The sequence below is a fragment of the Acanthisitta chloris genome, unplaced genomic scaffold (genome assembly GCF_000695815.1).
Source record: "Acanthisitta chloris isolate BGI_N310 unplaced genomic scaffold, ASM69581v1 scaffold29321, whole genome shotgun sequence".
In the NCBI taxonomy this organism is placed as follows: Eukaryota; Metazoa; Chordata; class Aves; order Passeriformes; family Acanthisittidae; genus Acanthisitta; species Acanthisitta chloris.
The window spans coordinates 35,454-54,535 of record NW_008654802.1 but is presented as its reverse complement, the minus strand read 5'-3'; the positions used below and the strand labels follow the sequence as shown (position 1 = coordinate 54,535).

Here is a 19,082-nt window from a genome sequence, read left to right as displayed (position 1 = left end):
GCAGGAGAAACTGTCGTGAAAGACTTTTCCTCTTTATTACTTAGATGTGAGAAGATAGTGATATGAGAAATGCAAGATATGTCAAGACTTTGTGATTTCTTTCTGACTCCCTTTTCTCAGTTTATTATTGATAATCCCTGGATTTAACAGGCAAGGGGTAATTTGGACCCTGAATGCTTGGCAATTTCTTAATTTCCAAGACTAGCATTCATGACCTGCATTGATTTTTGGTTATGTAGTTTTTTACTGCTGACTGTAGCTGGAAGAAGGATTTTCATCACTAGAAATTTTACCCACTGGGCTATGAAAAAAAAGCAAACTCTGAGAAGATTTATGCTTTGTCATTTGGTGCTTCCAACTTTCCTCTGAGTGAAAGTCACGCTCTAGATACATCCACTGGGGATTTCTGAATCAAATGTGTTGTGTCACAGTTAAATAAAAGCATATTCCAATTTGCTCATCTAGGCAATGGAACAAAGTGCTAGAGTGGCTGGATTTGTGCAGTGGTTGCTCTCAGAATCTTTACTAGTTCAGAAAAAGATTCTTATTTTGGAGCAGTATCACCCTGGAGTTGTGGTAGCAGTTTAACAGTAAAGGCTATGGGAGAAAAATAAAATCAAAGTTGAATTATTAGGATCAAGGTGAGCAATTTGGATTGCCTTTGGAGGCTATCTCAGCTCTTCTAAGTTTTAAGGTGATGAATATTGATTGGAGTTGAGATAGTTTTTACAGCTTACAAAATTGTAAAGTGTTTGGCACTCTCAGTAGGATTGCAATGTTACTCAGAGCTGTTCTAGTACTGTTTGGTTTGTTGGTTTGGTTTTCAAGTGCATTTTGCTGGATTCAAACAGGATCTGTGGTTTGTCACAGGTTCTGTTGTTGTTTTACACTGGGTTTAGGCTTCCTCCTAGAAAGTGTAAGATAAGTATCATTAGGGTGGTTTGATTTGCAGCTTGGTATCAGGTGTCAGTCACAAATCCTGCAGGTGCAGAGTGTTGTGGCTCATGAATTGCTCCCAGGAAGCACCATCCTCAGGAGGAGGCCTTGAGAGTAAAATAACTGTCTTGTTTTTTCTTAACTTGTGAGAAGTTCTCTGTATTCCATGTTTTATTTTAAGGCTGCCAACTTATAGCTAAAGTTTTTAGCTAAAGTCTATTAACACACATTTTTTCTAAAAGATCCCATTAAAAAGATGATTTTGTTAAATATTCTGCAAGCAAAGACAAGCTGTTTTGCCATCTACTGCTTTTAATATAAATGGGATAAACCAAATCTATTTCAAAATCCCTAAAATCCATGAGATGTGGCAAGTTTTTAAAGCAATTTCCAACATCTGAAATCACAGAGCTCTCTAGTGACTCTGATATTTTTAATGTGTAATAAAAGCTTTAGGAATGAATCTAGTTGAATGGGATTTTTCTGGCAGTTTTGGATCTCTTATGTCCACGTTTATCACTTTTTGTCAGAAGTTGTTTGGGATATTTGTGCATGATTAGTACATCAGCACCCACAACATAACTCGATCACCACTGTAGAGGGTGACTTGTGAAGCCTCTAGCAGTTAAGCTGTGGTGCTAACACAGGACTTTCACCCCCATTTTTCCCTCTGATGAAGGTTGCAGTCCCTGTGCCAGCTGCCACGGGACAGCAGAGGTTTGTGTCTGACTTCAGAGAGAACAGGGGAGCAAATGGCAAGGGAGAGATTTTGAACAGCTACACCTTAGTTATCCAGAGTTTGTCACAGCTGCAAGGTATTATATGCTGAGTTTTTGTAATCTCAGAGCACAACAGTGCCGTGACGTTTTGTAGTGCTTAGGATTCTCCAAATGAAGATCCCAGATTTCTACTTGTATTATTTATGCTTCCCAATGCTTCAGTGTTACAGGGATAAATGACCTACATCTTTATGGAAAGAGGTAGTGAATCAGGAAAGAGGGTAATGGCTTCTTCAGAGATTGTAGGCAAAGTCTGTTTAGAGCCAGGAGTATGAACTAGTTTTTCTGGTTTCCAGTTCTGCATCTTGGCTACTCTGAGTTTTTCTCCTTTGGAACTATTTGAACCTAAACTGTGTCATATTGGGCTGTTTGGAATGCTCTACTCTAGCCCAAACCCATATTAAATCTCTGGGAACGAGTCCTACCTCTGTCTGAAACTGTGTAGCCAAGCTGATTCCTGCCCATTGTTTATGGTAAATGTTCTGTCTGTTTGCAGATGGGCTCCATGCCATTTTCACGACACTACAGCAATACTGGCTTCTCAGCAAACCAATTTCAAACATAACGTTCTAGCAAAATACAAAACATCAGCAGTAACAATAGAATTATTGTGCCCTCCTTCATAGTTTTGTCTAGTCACAAAGCTGTGCACTGTGGTCCACAGCTCCAGATTCTGTGCCCGAGTTCCATGGAGAATTCTGGTCTGAGGCTGGGGTGGAGGATACAGATTTTGGTGCTCAGCTTGCCTTTGTCTCTAGAGTAATTGAACCTGAAGAAACAAAATGTATCAGAAATTAATTTCTTAATTATTTTTATTCAGATAGAAATGAAAGACAAATTTGAGTTATTTTCAGAAACTGAAAGTACTAGAAGTTACTAATATAAGTTATCATTAACCAGTAAATGTTGGAGTCACCTGAGAATTTTTTTTTGAAGTGGAGAATTCCCTGCAACTTCAAAGAATTCGGTGAATATTTTTATAGCAAATGAGGAACTGGATAACTTGAATGATTTTTGATTGGTTTTGATGTTCTTTCTTTCTGTGAGTTCTACCATTTTCCTTAAGAAATAAAAGACTTAGTCTTTAAAATAAGCAAAGCACTACATAACCTAAATATCAGGGGCTATTTCTATAAATTAACTGGAGAAAACACCCAGCCCTACAGTGTAATCTAACAAACACTGGCTTGCGTCTCTGGATACTGTCATTCTCTTTTTGTTTTATCTTTGAAGTGGCTACTTGAACTTTCCAGCTGCTCATCCTGATGTTCTTTATCCTCTGTTACTTCAGTGATTGTCACAGATAGTGCATGACTCATCTGCAAGCAGCTAGTTCAGTTAATCAGCTACATGTTGTGATATGTTCTTCTGATTTGATGCCCAGAGTCTCATTTTGTCTCCAGTGGCATGGAACTTCCATAGTAATGGATCTTTAAACCAGTATCCTCTTCACAAGTTTATTCAGTGATGTTTACTGGCTAATCGTTGTGCTGCTGCTGTGATTGTGAAGCAGTTGGCTCTTTGGACAGTTAAGACATAATAAATACATAGAACCATAGAATCATCAGGATTGGAGGAGACGTTGAAGATCATCAAGTCCGACCATTAACCTGACACTGCTGTAACCCCTAAACCATATCCTCCAGTGTCAGATCCAGATGCCTCTTAAACACTTCCCAGGAACCCCACTAGAGGTGTGGAATATCCTTGCCATGAAATTCCACCCCTTGGATAAAAGTAATTCCACAGTAGCAGTTGAAGTTGTCTCTTCAGAACAGTAAAAATGCCTGTGGGCTCTTTTGTCCTTTTGTTTGAAAAGGTGATACTATTTTTTTTTTATTATTTTCTGGACAGAAATGTTGCAACATCTTCATCAACAGTTAGTGGAGTCTGAGCACAGGACCATGACCTACCTGAAACGATTTAACAAAATGCAGGCAGACTACCACAATCTCATTGGAGTCACTGCAGAGCTGGTGGATTCTTTGGAGGCCACAGTCAATGGCAAGATGGTAAGAGATGACTCAGATGTGCACTTGCTTCCACACCCCTCAGAAAATGGAGACAGAATGGTACCAAAGTGAATTAAGCTTCATGGGTATGACTATTTCTATTAGTAATGTGGCTCTTTACTAATGACACACAGCACTTTGGATGAGAGATTCTTCCATTGCCCCTGTATAGGAGGATAAAGGTAGTGCAAAAGAGGGACTGAATTGTGCTGGATCAGAAATCTTGAGGAAATTATCACCATCTCACAAGACATCTCAGATCTCTTGTGAGAGTCCACTTTTGAGCATTTCTGTGATTACTGACTGCAATTCAGCCCATCAGTGGTGGTTGTATATTTAAAACTTCTGCGAGGTCTGTTTTGAGTTCCACTGTGGTGGAAACAATCTTCTCACCCAAAATTTTAGTGAGAAAAGCTTTGCTGTCTGTTCTGCTAAGCTGATAAAGGGGACTGGGCTAATAGTGAATTTACCATGTGAAATGGGCCATATGTATGTGAGTGGAGAAGGTACAACTTTCTTACAGGTATTTTTTTATACAAAGTTGATTGCATGTTTCATCTCTTGTGCTAGCATGTCTGTACTATAACTCTGTGTGACCTGAAGGTTGCTCTTACAGTGGCCTCTAGATGCCTTTAAAGGAGCTGTGAATTATTAGCCGGGAGAATGACCCAGGATTCTCTGGGCTGCCTTCTGAAAAGTCAATATGTACCTTCCTGCATGAACATCTTGTAGTTTGTAGCTCTGCATCAGGGATCACTGTCTGCTCACGTAATACTGCAGGGAAGGATTTGCCTGTAGGTGTGGATTTTGCTTTACAGTAGATTAGGAAAAGTATCTGCTGACGTGACTTTGATAACAATAAGAAACACATAGTCATTCATTCGCTGCCTCCCGTTTCACACCTCAGTGCTCTCCGAGGTGATATCCAATTACCCTGTGTGGTGGAGGAACCGGACGCTGATTCTCTTTTGTTGGGGAGTGTTGTTTAATTCCTTTTGTAAGCCTTGTGCGGGCTGACATTTGATCCTTCCCGAGTGCGCCCAGCTGAGGGTGCTCTTCCGTTATGAATCTTGGTGTCTGTCAGTGCTGAATCCAGAGTGGAGTTGGGTACTGAATAAATTCATGTTGAAGTCACAGCATTCTGAATTTGAAGGGTTTTGTTGTCTTGTTGTAGGTCTGGGAATATCAGAAGTGTCCCCGTTTGCTTTTCTGTAATCTCAGTGCTCTTGCCTCTGTTCTGGGGAAGCTAATACCTGTTCTGAAATTAAGCTGTTCTGTTGTGGTGATTTCCCAAAACAAAAAAAAACCTAAACCCACGGAGATGTTTTGCATTGAAACACAAAGTGCTGTACTGTTTAATTCATATTTTTTATCTCTGCTGTACATGACAGATGTGTGAGTTCTGCTCTTTAGCTTGACAACACATCAGCATATCATTGTATAAGTCTAAAGCACAAAACTTCTTCATTATTTGATTTGGTTTTGAGCCTTTTGATTGAGGAAAATCTGTATGCAAACATAGGTGTGACAAAATCTGGTTTTCTTCTAGACTCTCTGAAGGTGACTAGCATTAGTCCTGTGAATAGCATAACAATTCCCAGATGAAAAGACTTTACAGACTCTTTAATTTCTGAACAGAACAGTAGTTGCAGTGTATTCCCTGTGTTTGCATTGATGAGTCGCAGGTGTGTGATTTCTTACTCCCTTTAAAAAAATCAACCCAACAACCTTTAATATACAAACTCTTATCTGGTAGAAAGTGTAAGTTTTATGTAATCCTGTTTTTGCTTTATGTTTCCCAATTTTTAGATCACACCAGAGTATCTTCAAAGTGTTTGTGTTTGCTTGTTCAGCAATCAGACGGGACAAAGTGTAGCACATAGTATTGACTTCACAAGGCCTGGAACTGTAAGTATTAATGTTTGGGATTTTCACCATAACTATCTCAAAACACAATGCAACTTAAGCTGTATAGTGAACAATAAATGTGAGATGGTAAAGACAAAACATAATGTGTTCAGGCTTATATAAGAATATGGCAATACTTAAGGCTTTGTTGATCTCAGGTGCTGGTGAATGACATGGTTATGCTGTCCTAGCTGCATAAGTATGATTAATTCTGTTGTTGTAAGGACAGTAAGATCTGTTAAAATGCTAACAATGTCTTTAAAACCCAAAACCAAACCCTAAAGCTAATGTTCTGAGTGTGGTTTGATGGCACATCTTAGCCAGTTTAATTTAGCTAACAGAGGGAGTGGCGTTGCTCAGCTCTGCACTCATGCTTTGTTCCTTTCTGCTGTCAGTGATGCTCCTATAGCCCCAGAGAGAGTTGGCTCAGCCAGCTAAAGGAGGAGCATCACACAGGATCATGAGAACAAATGGGGAAAAGAGGAGGAAGGGAGAACTTCCCTTTTCTGTAAGAGCCAGCAGTTAGATGATACACCTAAGCTACCTTATTGATTTACATGATGGACTTTTGACATCCTACCTAAGAATCTTTGATCTTGTTGCTAAGCAGCTCAGAATCCTGAGGGCTGGGGTTTTTTCCCACTTTGCCAGCCTCTGGTTTCTTTTCAGATGACTGCAGTATACCTCACTCCTTGTGCTCATTAATGTTCTGATCAATCTCTTGTGCTGAAATGGGGAGGGAGCCATGGGGTTATTTTTCAGCAGCAGAACCAGCTTAGGATAGTTTCTAGTGTCTGTGAAACTATTCCTGTGAGATTTTAAATGACTTAATGATAGTGTGAGAGCTATTCAGTGTTACAAACTTTTTAAAAACCTATCTTGTTCCAATTTTTCAAATCAGCATTAATATTAAAACTACATTAAATCATTTTAATATTAAAATACTGTGTGGCACTGTTTTACAAAGACAAGCCAAAACCATGAACTGTGCTTGTTGTTTTTGTCATGGCAAGCATTCATGTATACTTAACTTTGTAGTAGGAGAGCTTAGTCAAATGTCAAAGGAAAAGCAGAAGAAAATAAGATTCCTGCTCCTTATTCTGGCCAAGTTTTTAATAACAATGACGCTATGGGTACATCTTGTTCCTCTTGAAAATCTGTTACAGAAAGATAAGGAGATAATAAAAGTGTTCCCTTTTCTACGTGCTAATATTTTCAGAGCTAAATATTGTTGCTTATTACTCTTCAAGCTGTTTTAAATGCCCTCACTTCCCTGTTAATGGGCAGAACTCCTTTCTCTGACTTGCCATGAATTTAGGAGGTACACTCTTAGGCAGCCTGCAAAAGCTGCTGTTCCAGAGTTTCAGGAAGGAACCAGGATCTCTCTCTGCTACCTCAACATGAGGTAGGAGTCTGCAACTCCTCTCTCCTCAGATTTACATCACATCCATGGTGCATGCTTATGTCATCTCCCATCCCATAATGTACCTCCTCTGCCTCATCTTTCTTCTAACCAACAATTATCAGAGGTCTTCCCTCTTTCCTTGTCAATGGATTTCTGAGAAAATGCATTAGGTACCCCAGTAGCCTTCTGTATTTTTGCCATCTGATACTGGGGTTGTGTGTCTCTCCCCTTCCCTGTACTGAGACCCTCCGTTCTGTATAGCCATGTGCCCTCTTCTGTCTGTTCCTGCTCTCTGCTTGCATCAAGGCTTCTCTTTTTCTCCTGTCCTTTCAGGGTGCTCCATTTGTCCACGGATTTGCTCATTATTTCTTTTGTCTCTATGATAAGTTGATCCTCCAGTCTCTTGAACCCTCTTGGGAAGGGGGTAGAGGGAGGAGTGTCGTCCTTATGCAAGGTGCTGATTTGTTTATCTGCTCTGCAGAGAGTGCAGAAGTGGCTGAAGCTGTGTCTTCACTGACAAAAGCTGGCTGGATTATTGCCAGACTGCAGATATCTTGCTGTGCCCCTATCTCATACCTATTTTAGCATAAACATATGTCCTTGTACAGTTTAGCCCTTAGGTATAGTCATCTGTAGCCTTCTCTGTGAAAAGAGATTTTTAAGCGTTTTAAGACCCATAAGTGGCAAGTGTGTAGGCAGCAGCATGTGAACAGTATCTCAACCAGGATCTCTGTCACTGGAGGTTTTTAAGAACAAGGTAGACAAACAGTTACCATTCTTTAGGAATGGTTGATGCTTGCCTGACAGATTAGGTGACTGCTCACTGTCTTGCAGCCACACTGCCACTGTTTCCTTCTACTAAAAGATGCTCAACTGTGAAATGATTGTTGATCTTGTGCATCATATTTATTTACTTCTGCTTCTCTAAAACTGTCTCTAAAAGCATGTCTGCTCTAAAAGTGCCTTTGCCACTATACTTAGGCCACTATGGCCACTTTAACACAGTCTCCAGCTATGCACATAGGTCAAAGAAAGAGTATGTGATGTTGGTGGACTTTTTCCCTGCTGGAAGTAAATTTTTCCCTCCCTTTTGTCCCAAATTAGCCATGTTAAGCTGAGTAAAGCTGTGTTCTTCTGGCACAGTGGTATCTATTTTTATACTAGGCTTTACTAGCATAACTATTTCTGTGTGACTTTATGGCTCCTTTACCCACACTATTTGAGGTAGTTGCTGTGCCAGCCAAGCTCTCTAGTGAAGGACCAGTCCAGTTATAGCACTGAGACTGTTTAGATTAAGGGTTTCTTGTCTGGTTTAGGTCACTCCTTGACAATGAGGTTATAGCAGCTACTGTGGTTGAAATCTCATGTTGTTTCTGTAAGCAGATCCACACAGACTGAGGCATTAGCCAAGTTTTGGAGGGCTAATCACAACCTTCACATATAGATGGATACTCACTGCATCATAATCAGGTTTCTTCATCCTTTTGTCCACTCTTGATTGATCGTATATTCTTGTTTATGACCCATGCAGAGAGTTGTGGTTTTATACATGAATAGCAAACATGTAGAGTCACAAATAAGTGTAAAAAGAAAAATTATATACAGCCTGTCTTATGAGAAGAAAAATAAGACTCCTTTCTCATCATCCCAAAGTATTCCTAACCACTCCCTGACTCTGTTGATCCAGGAAGCCAGATGAGATGATGGACTAAAACCCAAATTCTGACTGTTTGCCACTAGGCCACTAAGGCATCCCATTACTTTTTCTTCAGGGATTCAAATACTTCATTGTTATACACTCAGATGTTATTGTTCTACCCTTAAGTGGTTTCAGGTTTCTGCATAAGTTTTGGAATAAAGCTGGAGGCATCGTGACCCAGACTAAGTAGTAGCACGAGTTCACGGCATCTGTGCTGGATTTGTGTTGGAAGGTTCCTTCACTTTGTGCTCATACCTACCTAGAGACACTAGAGTGTGATCTTTCCAGATACTCGGTTTCACCTCCTTGCAGGGGCAGTCGTCTGTATAATTGCAGAGGGAAGAGACTAGCAGAGGGGCAGCTCCTTCGCTCATCCTTACAGTTAGGTCTCTGTGTACTTAAGATAAGTGAGCTTATCACCAACAAAAAAGGTCATTGTCTAAAGAGTTTTGGCAGGCATTAAATATGGTGGTTTGTTGGTTGCTTGTTTTTTTCCCCACTTCACCTTGAGTATTCAGGATTTGATCCTATCTCGCTGACATCACCAACGTCAGGACCAGACCCTTAAATAAATTGTTTCTGGTGGATCAATATCTCTAAAAAGATGAGTGGGAAAGAAAATCATTAGGAAGTAAATTACTTCTTTGTTGTACCATCATGCAGCCTTAAGTCTGTATCACTGTTATTTGGGGGTTGAGTGGACATGCATTACATAGTTTGGAAAGAGGAGGTGCTGGAGTTCACAGGCAGCTATACTGGCACAAGTCAGGGGACAATCCAGGTTTTGGGTCAGGTTCTGAGAGCAGAAAGTGCTAAAGCTGCATAATTCTCTGAGATCTGTATTTGAGCTCTACAATACATCTTGTTAAATCAGCTACACGACACTGGTAGTTTTAATTTATACTGGAAGAAGGATTGGATGAGTGCTGTAACCAAGATGAAGTATTGCCCAAGGAAATTAAGGAGTATGCTTTGGATTGTATCCTTGTTAGCATCATTTGTATCCAAACTTGATTTTGTTCCCAGTGCATTGTACTCTGTGCTCAGTTTTTAATGCTGAGAAAGTAGTATTGTGTAATAGAAAGCTTTGAGGTCTCAGGCTTTGAAGTGACAGTGAAGGTGACCTATAATAACTGATACACAGTTATTAATGTGTGCTGTTAATGTCCAGACATCAGCTTCCTGGTTTGATCCCACCATGGCTGAGGGCCTGTCCTTTCATATTGGAAGAAATACGTATCAGGAGTACAAATCCCAGAAGCAAGTCTTCCTTACTGAACTGGCTTTAAGATCTGAGACAATAACAACCGAAAGAGTTTTCCGTTATAATCATACTCTGGAATCTTACTTAGCAAGCAAAGCCTTCTGGTGTTAGCTTTGTGCTCTCTGGTAAGCTGGCTTGGATCTCATTCTTTTGCAGTGCAACTCCATGCCCTTTGCCAGCTCTGTGTGACCTCCTGGGTCAGCCTGTGAGCCTGGTCTACAATGCATTCACAGGATGCATCTGCTGCATGTAGTGGGAGAGAGGCCACACTACTGTGTTTCAGCTGGGAGATGTTTCCAAGGCCTCTCTAAAGCTCTGGTTTTCCATAAGGCTTTTTCCCTAGCTGCTGTTGAATGTTATCACCACTTTCTATCATGTCATTTGACATGTGTAGCCCTAAATTGGGAGATAAGAAACCTGAGAGAACTGTCAGAGCAAAAGGTCTGAGTTTAAGAGTAGGAGGTCAGAGCACCAGGTCTGACAAGCTGAGGAAACATTTACTTGAAGATTTAATCAGATTCCTGACTTCCTAATGTTCATTTGCACAGGGAACTGATATGGGTAATGGTAAATTTGAAAAGGTTTAAAAACAGTCGTTTATCATAGTCCATTATACCCTTAATACTCTTGAGATAAGTCAAGTTTTACTTCTTTTTTTTTACTGTTTTTTTCCCTTTCTAACAGTGATTTGTCTGGTGGATAAGAAATTTGGGTTGTAGGTCTTTTTGAAGCCTACAGTTTTCTGTTTAATCCATGTCATGAAGCCAAGAGGATTCTGGCTTTTTATCACAAACATGGTACATTCTCTCCCCATTGAAAGTCGCAGAGGCCCAAGTCTTCAACCCACAAACAGGCTTTTTGGATTGAAGATGTACAACTTCCTGGAGTTTCTTGTATTAGGGGTAATATAATAAGATTCTCTAAACTTTGGATTAAAGGGAAAACAAACCTGCTGCTTCAGACACACAGTTTCTGTCAATAGGAGATGAATATTAACCACTGGAGAGTCTTTCTGTGACCTGAAAGCTGCACAGTTGTTTGCATCTATTGCACCTGTGTCAGGGATAGAATAAATGCCCATTGTGTTTTTACTGCTATTCAGTCTGATTATATTTACCTGTAGCTACAATTAGGTGAATTAATGTCCCTTGCAAGCTTTAGATCTCTTTTGACACAACTCTTGAAGCTGTGGAAAAATAGTGGTTTATTGGGTTGTTCTGTTACTGGACAAAGCCAATAGATGCTCTATGAAGTTAAATTATCTTTTATAGCTGTAAAGAAGGAGGATTTTTGTATTTTTGGGGGGGATAGCTACAATGAATAGCATGGGCTCCTGCTGTTCTTTTGCTCTGTGCTTTTTACTTCAGACACACTCTTTACTGCAGCTGTGCACACGCCATCAGGCTGTAATAGTTAGTGGCAGGTATTTAATTCTTACTTGTGAAAGGTTTCTGCACCAGGACACCACATGAAACCTAGGACCAGGGCAACAGAAGGCTTTAGTTTGGATTTTTCATCACCCCAAACCATTCAGAGTGGATTCACCAGGCATTTTGTGGATATATGTTCTTTCATTTAAAAACAAAAGTCACATTGCAGCAAACAGCATCTACACTAAGTGAGGATGAAATAGATCAATCTTTCCCTGTCCATGGAATAATTTTTATGCATTATTACTTATGTATGGTAAAGAAGAAGCAAACCTGCCTCTTGATGTAAGCAAGGAGAAGTTCTTGTTTTCTGCTGATACAGTATATGATGCCTTTTTCAAAAAGTGCTGCTGGGTTTTTGTTTGCATAAATTCCTCATCTCTAAAGGTAAGGTGTTTCCATCAGTAGTGCTTTCCACCAGCTTTTCCTGTTCCTGTCCTCAAGTCAGAACAGCCCAAGCTGGAAGAGACTTAGAAAGGTCATCTGGTCCAACCTTTGTCATTTCCTTTAATGTTAAACTTTCCTTTAATGTAATCTTTGTCTTGATGCCTATATCCATTTTCACTGGCTCAGGTCATGCATGTGTTGAAATGTCTCTCATTGTGGGACATGTTATCTCCTGTTTTATTTGCTCACATATTAGTCTCTTGTCTTCAATTTAATTTTAAAATGGCTTTGCTGGGAACTGTCTGTATGTGTGTACAGCACCATGGAAGTTAAAATATTCACATCAGGGAATTCTGAGTGTCTTAGCAATAAATAGAATAATGTCAGATTTTTCAAATTGGTTAGAAAGTGCAAAGAACTTTCTCTGCTCACAGTGAAGCGTGGCAAGTTTCTTATGTCTTCTGTGTAGGTCTGTATATGCCTGTTAGAGAGCAGCCTGCTAAATACAAATTTGCTGCACAAATATGTCCTCTAGAGTAAGTCCTGGCAGGTTTGCACAAAAAGATTGGAAGCAGAGTAATTAATGTTGGTCTTATTTCATTGTGTTGAACTGTGTACTTTTACTTTGAATTAAGACTGTTCTTTTAGATACAAAGCTGTTCTAAGTGAAGTATTTTAGTCTAATTAAAGAGAACATGGCATATTTTGTACTAAACTACTCAAACCATGAATTATCATCATTTTAATTTTAGTAATTACATCTTAGGTTTCCTTCCAGAGACTTTTTCTTAGTTTATCCTTGGAGCATTATGGCATGAGGAATTGATAACATTGCTGAAACGCCTTAAATTGTCTCTCTCAGCTTTTGTTATGTGCTGGTCAGAAACTCCACTCAAGTCAAGTGTGGAGAACACTGGCAGCTGCTTTCTCAGAAGCTGAGGTCTTCTGATCCTACCACGTTCTTTGGTTTCTCTCTCGTAGCTGCCTCAGTGCAGTGAACAGTACAAGTCATGTACTTGTGTAGATGTGTCAGTGCTTTGTATGTAACTGTTCTAACTGACAGTTACAGTGGAACAGTTACAGTGGGACAGTTGCAGTGGACTAGGTGTGTTTGCCAGGGGTTAAGAGGAGAACTTGTAAATATATCACAACAGAGGCACCAATTTCAGTTTTAAGACATACAGGTGTGAGGGTTGGGAGAAGGGGCTTATACTTTTCTTTTCAAAGCTAATAATGTGTTAATTTTTAGTTAATTTTATTTGTTGGGGTTTTTTTAGGACTGTGCATTTCTCTGTGATCTATTTCTGTTAACTTTTTTTTTTTAAATCTTCTTTATTTTAATGTGTGCCTTTTTGCCCATAAAGGGATATTACTCTATGAGCCCTTGTGATGACGGATATGTAAGTCTCTATATCTTTATATCCTTTCACGTTGCCTGCTCAGTCTGTCACAGTCTATATTTCTTTTCATTTCACAATGTGGAACAATTTTCTCTGCATTTTAACCTGTCATGACATTAACTGTGTGGTTTAGGAAGAAGCAAAATATGTGCAAGGCTTTGAATTTCTGCATGGGGAGCGGAATAGAAGTTCTGAGTAACCTTATGGCTTAATACACATAACAGCATGTCAACATAAGAGCAGCTTTGTCCACAGCTTTTGTGTGAAACGGCTTCTTACAGCATGCAGAAAGCAATTGCCTCTTCCATGTGATGGTCTGTATATAGCGCCCAATGTCTCTGAAGTGTGTCAACACCAGCTGATCCCACACCACCTCTGACAAAGCAAATAGGTGTAATTGCTCAGGGTAATATAGCAAGTTCAGCTGACCCATTCAGAGGGGCATCACATTTTACACATTTGTATTTTTAATTCCTGAAGTGAAACTTTCTTTCAGTAGTAAAAGCTATAAAGTTCTCGTATACAGTTAAAATGGATCTTCTTTCATGGAAAACTGAAAACACAAAATCATATTCTGTGTGCTGCCTGTGACTTCTGTAACCCAGATGGAAGTTTGTATTCTGGCAACACTGCAAGTACACCATAAGTATCTAATTTTGCCCATAGTCAGTGCATTCTTTGTGAAGAAAGGAAATGAGTCTACTTCTAAGTAACTCAGTATGTAATCAATTCATAAAAGTGATTGACACCAATTCTGGAAAATGTCAATCGGTTTAAAATAATCCATATTTATCTTTTTACTGCTTTCTTTATGTCAAACAAGATACTGCCTTTCAACAAAAACTACTTTGCTTTCAAACCTATTTATCAGCTGAAATTGCAGTAACCCTTGTGGGCACTCAGTTTTTCACTTAAAACAACATTTTTTTTGAGAATTAGTCATATAAGTACTGAGTGCAATGGACTATTCCTTGTGTGCTTCTTTTTGCCTTTACGTACAGAACATGACCCACATGCACCACCTATGGTGAATCACCTGTGTCAATCCACCTCTTCCTGGTGATGACATGAATCTTCGTAACAGACTCCTTCTGCTTGCTGCTAATCGCTTTGTCCCTCACATAATGCTCTGTTTTGAGACTGAGAAAAGTTGATTGCAGATGAGCAATTATGAATTAAATAATCTTTGCTAAACAAATCTCTTTTCTCTTATACAGATTAGTATTAAGCCTTAGTTAAATGTAACTTTGCATATAGTTTACACACATACACATAGTTTACATACACATAGTTTACACACATAACTTACAGCAGAGTTGTTTATAAAATTTTTATACAGCTGTCTGACTCTAATTCTGAGATATTTCTTGAATACATGGGTAGCTTTCAGCTCCCCTCGCTGTTCACATGTAGTATTTGATACTTTTTTTCTGACATTTTACCTTGTCATTACATTATCACATAGAATTACTGTGTGACTTTTTTATGTACACTTCGGATGTCTTTGAGAAACTGTTTTATATGGCAAGTGGGAAGTTTTTGTCACAGCATATCTCTAGTATAAGTGAGAAAAAATTAATTAAAAGCATTTTCAGATCTCTTTATGAAATAATTTTGCATAGCCCCAGGAGACTTGCCAGGTTACACAATCTTGAAAGTCTAACCCCTCACAGGCTGCATGGAGCAGTCCTGTTGTTCTTAGTCTGTATCAAATGAGCTCAACATAAATCTGTGAGTTCTAATGATATGTACAAATTTGCTCAAACTTTGCTTTTGCTCTTCACATATTCATCATGATTATTAATTCTGAATCTGCACTGAATTTACACTGAGTTCTTACAGCACATTTTCGGAGTGGGAACTGAGGACAGAGTTTGGCTTTCAGCTTCGCCCTCAGCATATCATGAATATATACATCAAATAGAAAAGGGGAGTTGGTTTGAATACAGGGCCACAGTATTTGATAAAATCAATTGTGGTTTTGGCTTGCACATGAAATGCATCTGTTTTCTTTTATAAATATTGATTTATTTTTTTTTCTCTTTGAACTTCTTTGGTTTATTCCATGCTGTTCATATCATGCCTTGCTTTGTTCAGAAATGAAGGGCTGCCATCTGTGCCTAATGCGCATCGTGACAGAAGTATTTGACTTAATGTGGCACCTGGTCTGGCTTTGGCAAGAACCAGCACAAACATAAGTCATACCCATGATCCTACCAGAAGGAGCTGTACTTGGGCTGTTGTTTTCTTGTCTTTCTTTTCCTTTCCTTAAGATGAGCTTCTGCATGTGTTGCAATTATGACAAATGATTCTGCCTCAAGATAGGTTTTGCATGAAAAGTATTTTGTTCAAGATAAAGTCTGTGAGCATTGGGAGTCATTTATTGCAGATGAGTCATGGTCACCCCATATTCTTCACACTCTGTCTTTCACTGGCAAATTAAGGAACACTGTTACTCAGAAGGTTAAATTAATATCTAACCTGTCCCAGGAAAGGTAAGACTGGGGAAAGGGCTTGGGACAAAGTGGTGAGGAAATAAGTCTTGTAATCTAAGAAAAACTGATGGTGAAGAGGAGCTCTGTAAACTTGTCTGATTGACATGATGGGCATGTAATGAGGAAAGTTCCTGTCAGCAGTGCCTTAACTGTTCAGCTTTTGGATTCATCACCTGGAGATGAAGATTGCCATGTTTCTACTAACCTTATATGAATATTAAGAATGTACTTTCTGTAGGGTGCTTTGAGGGCTATGAATGCCAAACACTGATACTTTTTCTTTCTCTTGCCCAGTTCTTTAAAAGCAGCTGTTATAAGTCCCAACCTTCCAGCACCCAAATACTCTGTCAAAAACACAGCACATTTGGACTTTTTTGCATTAATGCTACAGAAATGACAAGGTATCAGAGGTCATTGTTCAGTTTTGAGAACAAACAGCAGGAAAGAGAATAATAGATCTGTGATGATCCAAAAACCAGAAGGCTGAAGTGGGTTCTGCTCTGCCCACTCTCAGAGTTGTTACTGTACTGTATCAGCTGATGTTAACTGACTTTGCTGAAACATTCTGTGATAATCAAACACTAAATCTGATGGTTTTCTGTTTGTGATGGTTGTACCATAAGCATTTGATTGTTTAATTGCAAAATAATGATTTTTAGCTCTTGCTAAGTCTGCCATCCATTGGTAGATCTCAAAACACAGCTTATGCAAGAGATTGATGCCTATATATGTTTCCAGATGAGAAAAATTGAGGCCCAGAGATGTGAAATTATGTGTTTCGGTTCTCTCTGCAGTTGGTGGCTGAATCAGGACTGGAAGTCTATCCCCTCGGACCCAAGCCAGTGCCTTACTCAGTATGCCCACAGGATGGATATAGATTAGCTTACTTATGACTAATTGCAATTACATAGATGAAAATGAAGAGAGGATACCTCTACCTGTAACATGGTTGCATTCTGTCTTCATATCAGTGGTGTTGACCACAGTCAGGTTCAGAAATGAAGGTGAAGCAAAGGACAAACCAGCCCAAGTAAACTTTTCCCATTTCTCTTTAGCCTTATTGAGCCTGATGTCATATGACCTTTATCCTTATTGCTTTCCCAGAAAGACCAAAAATGTGAGAGAGATTCCTTCCTCCTGTGCAGGTTCTAGACTGATAGGTCTGATCAGCAAAGTGACAAGAAGACAATCCAGCTGCTCCCAGAGCTCCAGGATAGGGCCTGCCTCACTCTCTGGCACCTTTTTGGTGTAGGTAGACTACAGAGGCAAATGGGACTAAATGCTTTGCTGTGCTCCATCTGCTGGTTTGAAAAAGTAATTTGAAAATTAATAGGACTTTGTCCTGCTTGATCTGGTTGATTTGTAAAAATCTGAATGTTTTTTCCAGTTGAAGTTTCTGTAGTTTGAAATGTATAAAAGCTTGCAAAATCTTAAACTTCCCCAGAAGTTTTATTTATGTGGGAGGATGATGCATGTGTCTTTACCAATTATATATCCTTTAGCTAGATTTTGGTTGGAGAACATGTTTTTCTTTCTAAGGCAGCAAAGTGGTGGGTACAAAGGACTTCGTTGAGAAGGAGAGAGCCTTTTTATACCTCTATGTACCCCTAGAGCCCTGATCTATTTCTCTTCTTGCCACTGTTCTCTGTTTGATCTTCTCATCTCCAAGGGCTCTGTCATTTCTTTTGCATTAAAGTGCTGTAGTCTCTTTCTTCCCTGTATCCTTTAATGGAGAAAGGTGCTGAGGAAGGCAGCGAAAATTATTTGTGATTTTATTGCGCATTCAGGTACAGGATGATAGGTTTTTACCAGGAAAACAGTTTTGTTTAAACAAAATTAACTGTATTCATCAAAAATGCTAAGAAGAATTAATACAAATAAATGAGGGGAAAACTATTTAAGAAGCTATAATACTTTGAAAGACTTGTGTAAGATAAACTATGATTTGAGAGCTGCTGTGAAGACAGGTTCATTTTGAGGTGTATGACCTCTGAGGTGTATTGTGTACAAGTCGTGCATGACATAATATAAAATGCTTTCCAATGTGCATATAAGCTTATTTCACATCTAAGAGAGCAGTTCCTTGTGTTCTGAGGATACCCATGAGGTAGTGTGTTCAGGAATATGTCAGCTGCTGTAATTCAATATTCACTATGGTATTTTGTGCTTTTTGTCTCCTAAATCCCACAGTTTTAAATCTGACAATAGACATTTGATTCTATAGCTCCCATTGAAAGAGGCTCAGTTAGAAGAGAGAACCAGTTTTAAAGGCATAAGGGGTAATGAGAGATTTTCAGAAAGTGAGTAGAGATCAGCACAGAGGTGACATTGAATATTCTGTGAATGTGGCACGTAGTTGACATCAGAATGCATGAGATGAAGCACTCTATGCCAGAATTGCTGCCTCTTGGCTCACCTACAGTTAACTCCAGTAGACAATATTTACTGAAGCAGACAACTTTAATGTGGAACTTTTCCATGGTGTCCATGTTTTTGACTTTGCAATGGTGCCTGTGTGTGCACTGTGTCACACTGCATCAGAGAGGGAAATACCCAGGGTTAAATTGAGCATATCCTAGGCAGAACCACTGAGAAAAGGTATCCTGTTCCATATTGGGTTTATCCATATTAGAATACATAGTCTTTTCTTCACATGCTAATAGTTATATATAGAGGTAAATATTATTAGCAACAGGCACTTGATACTATTAGTGTTGAATCATAGAATTACAGTAATTTTGGATGCTGTAATAATGTGGTAAGTCTCCAGTGAAACAATGGAACTTTAAAGTATGAACATTTCTGGAGTCAATGAATGTCTTTAGCAAGTTCTTCATTTTTCCCTGTGGGCTTTGGATAGTAGTTTCTACTTTTTTTTTTTTTAAACACTTCAAGTCTAGGTAATTTTTGAAGTATGATAGCAAAGATACTGTAGCCAGACCTTAATAAAAAGGTTTTTACCTGTGAAACACTTTAAGGGAAATGAAGGAGACGTAGTAAGGTGTTCTCTTTCTTTAGCTGAGTTTCTAATTTGCAACACAGGTTTTATAGGAAAAGAACCGCAGAACCTCAGTGAAAGAATTCATTGTGGACATTGTTTGGACCTCAAATTTGGCCTAATCTGTTGTAATTTATTTTTTCTTTCTTTTTGTAATCCAGGCTTCCACAATGTTAAGAGCATCTTTAGCCCCTGCGTAAGTATTTGTTGCTGAGCGTCATTTCTGTCTGTAGAGAAGAGGAGTGGTTTGTAGACTGGAGTGCACTACCAGTTGTCTGCAAATGGGAATCACTCCTGCTCTGTGTGCTTCCTCTGATCTTGGTGAACACTGATGCAAATACTGTGTGTCCTGTATTCTTCTGTCGAGCA

The 19,082-nt window shown here is 39.2% G+C and overlaps 1 protein-coding gene across 1 annotated transcript in view; it reads left to right on the top strand.

Moving 5' to 3' along the window:
* ARMC9 (armadillo repeat containing 9) overlaps positions 1-19,082 on the top strand; it is a gene marked incomplete at its 3' end in the record, with an annotated part of 60,498 nt that overhangs the window by 10,089 nt on the left and 31,327 nt on the right. Inside the window, exons 7-10 of the mRNA XM_009083687.1 lie at positions 3,570-3,727; positions 5,537-5,635; positions 13,185-13,220; positions 18,875-18,909. Coding sequence (XP_009081935.1) covers positions 3,570-3,727; positions 5,537-5,635; positions 13,185-13,220; positions 18,875-18,909 — 328 coding nt within the window. The remainder of the gene's footprint in view (positions 1-3,569; positions 3,728-5,536; positions 5,636-13,184; positions 13,221-18,874; positions 18,910-19,082) is intronic.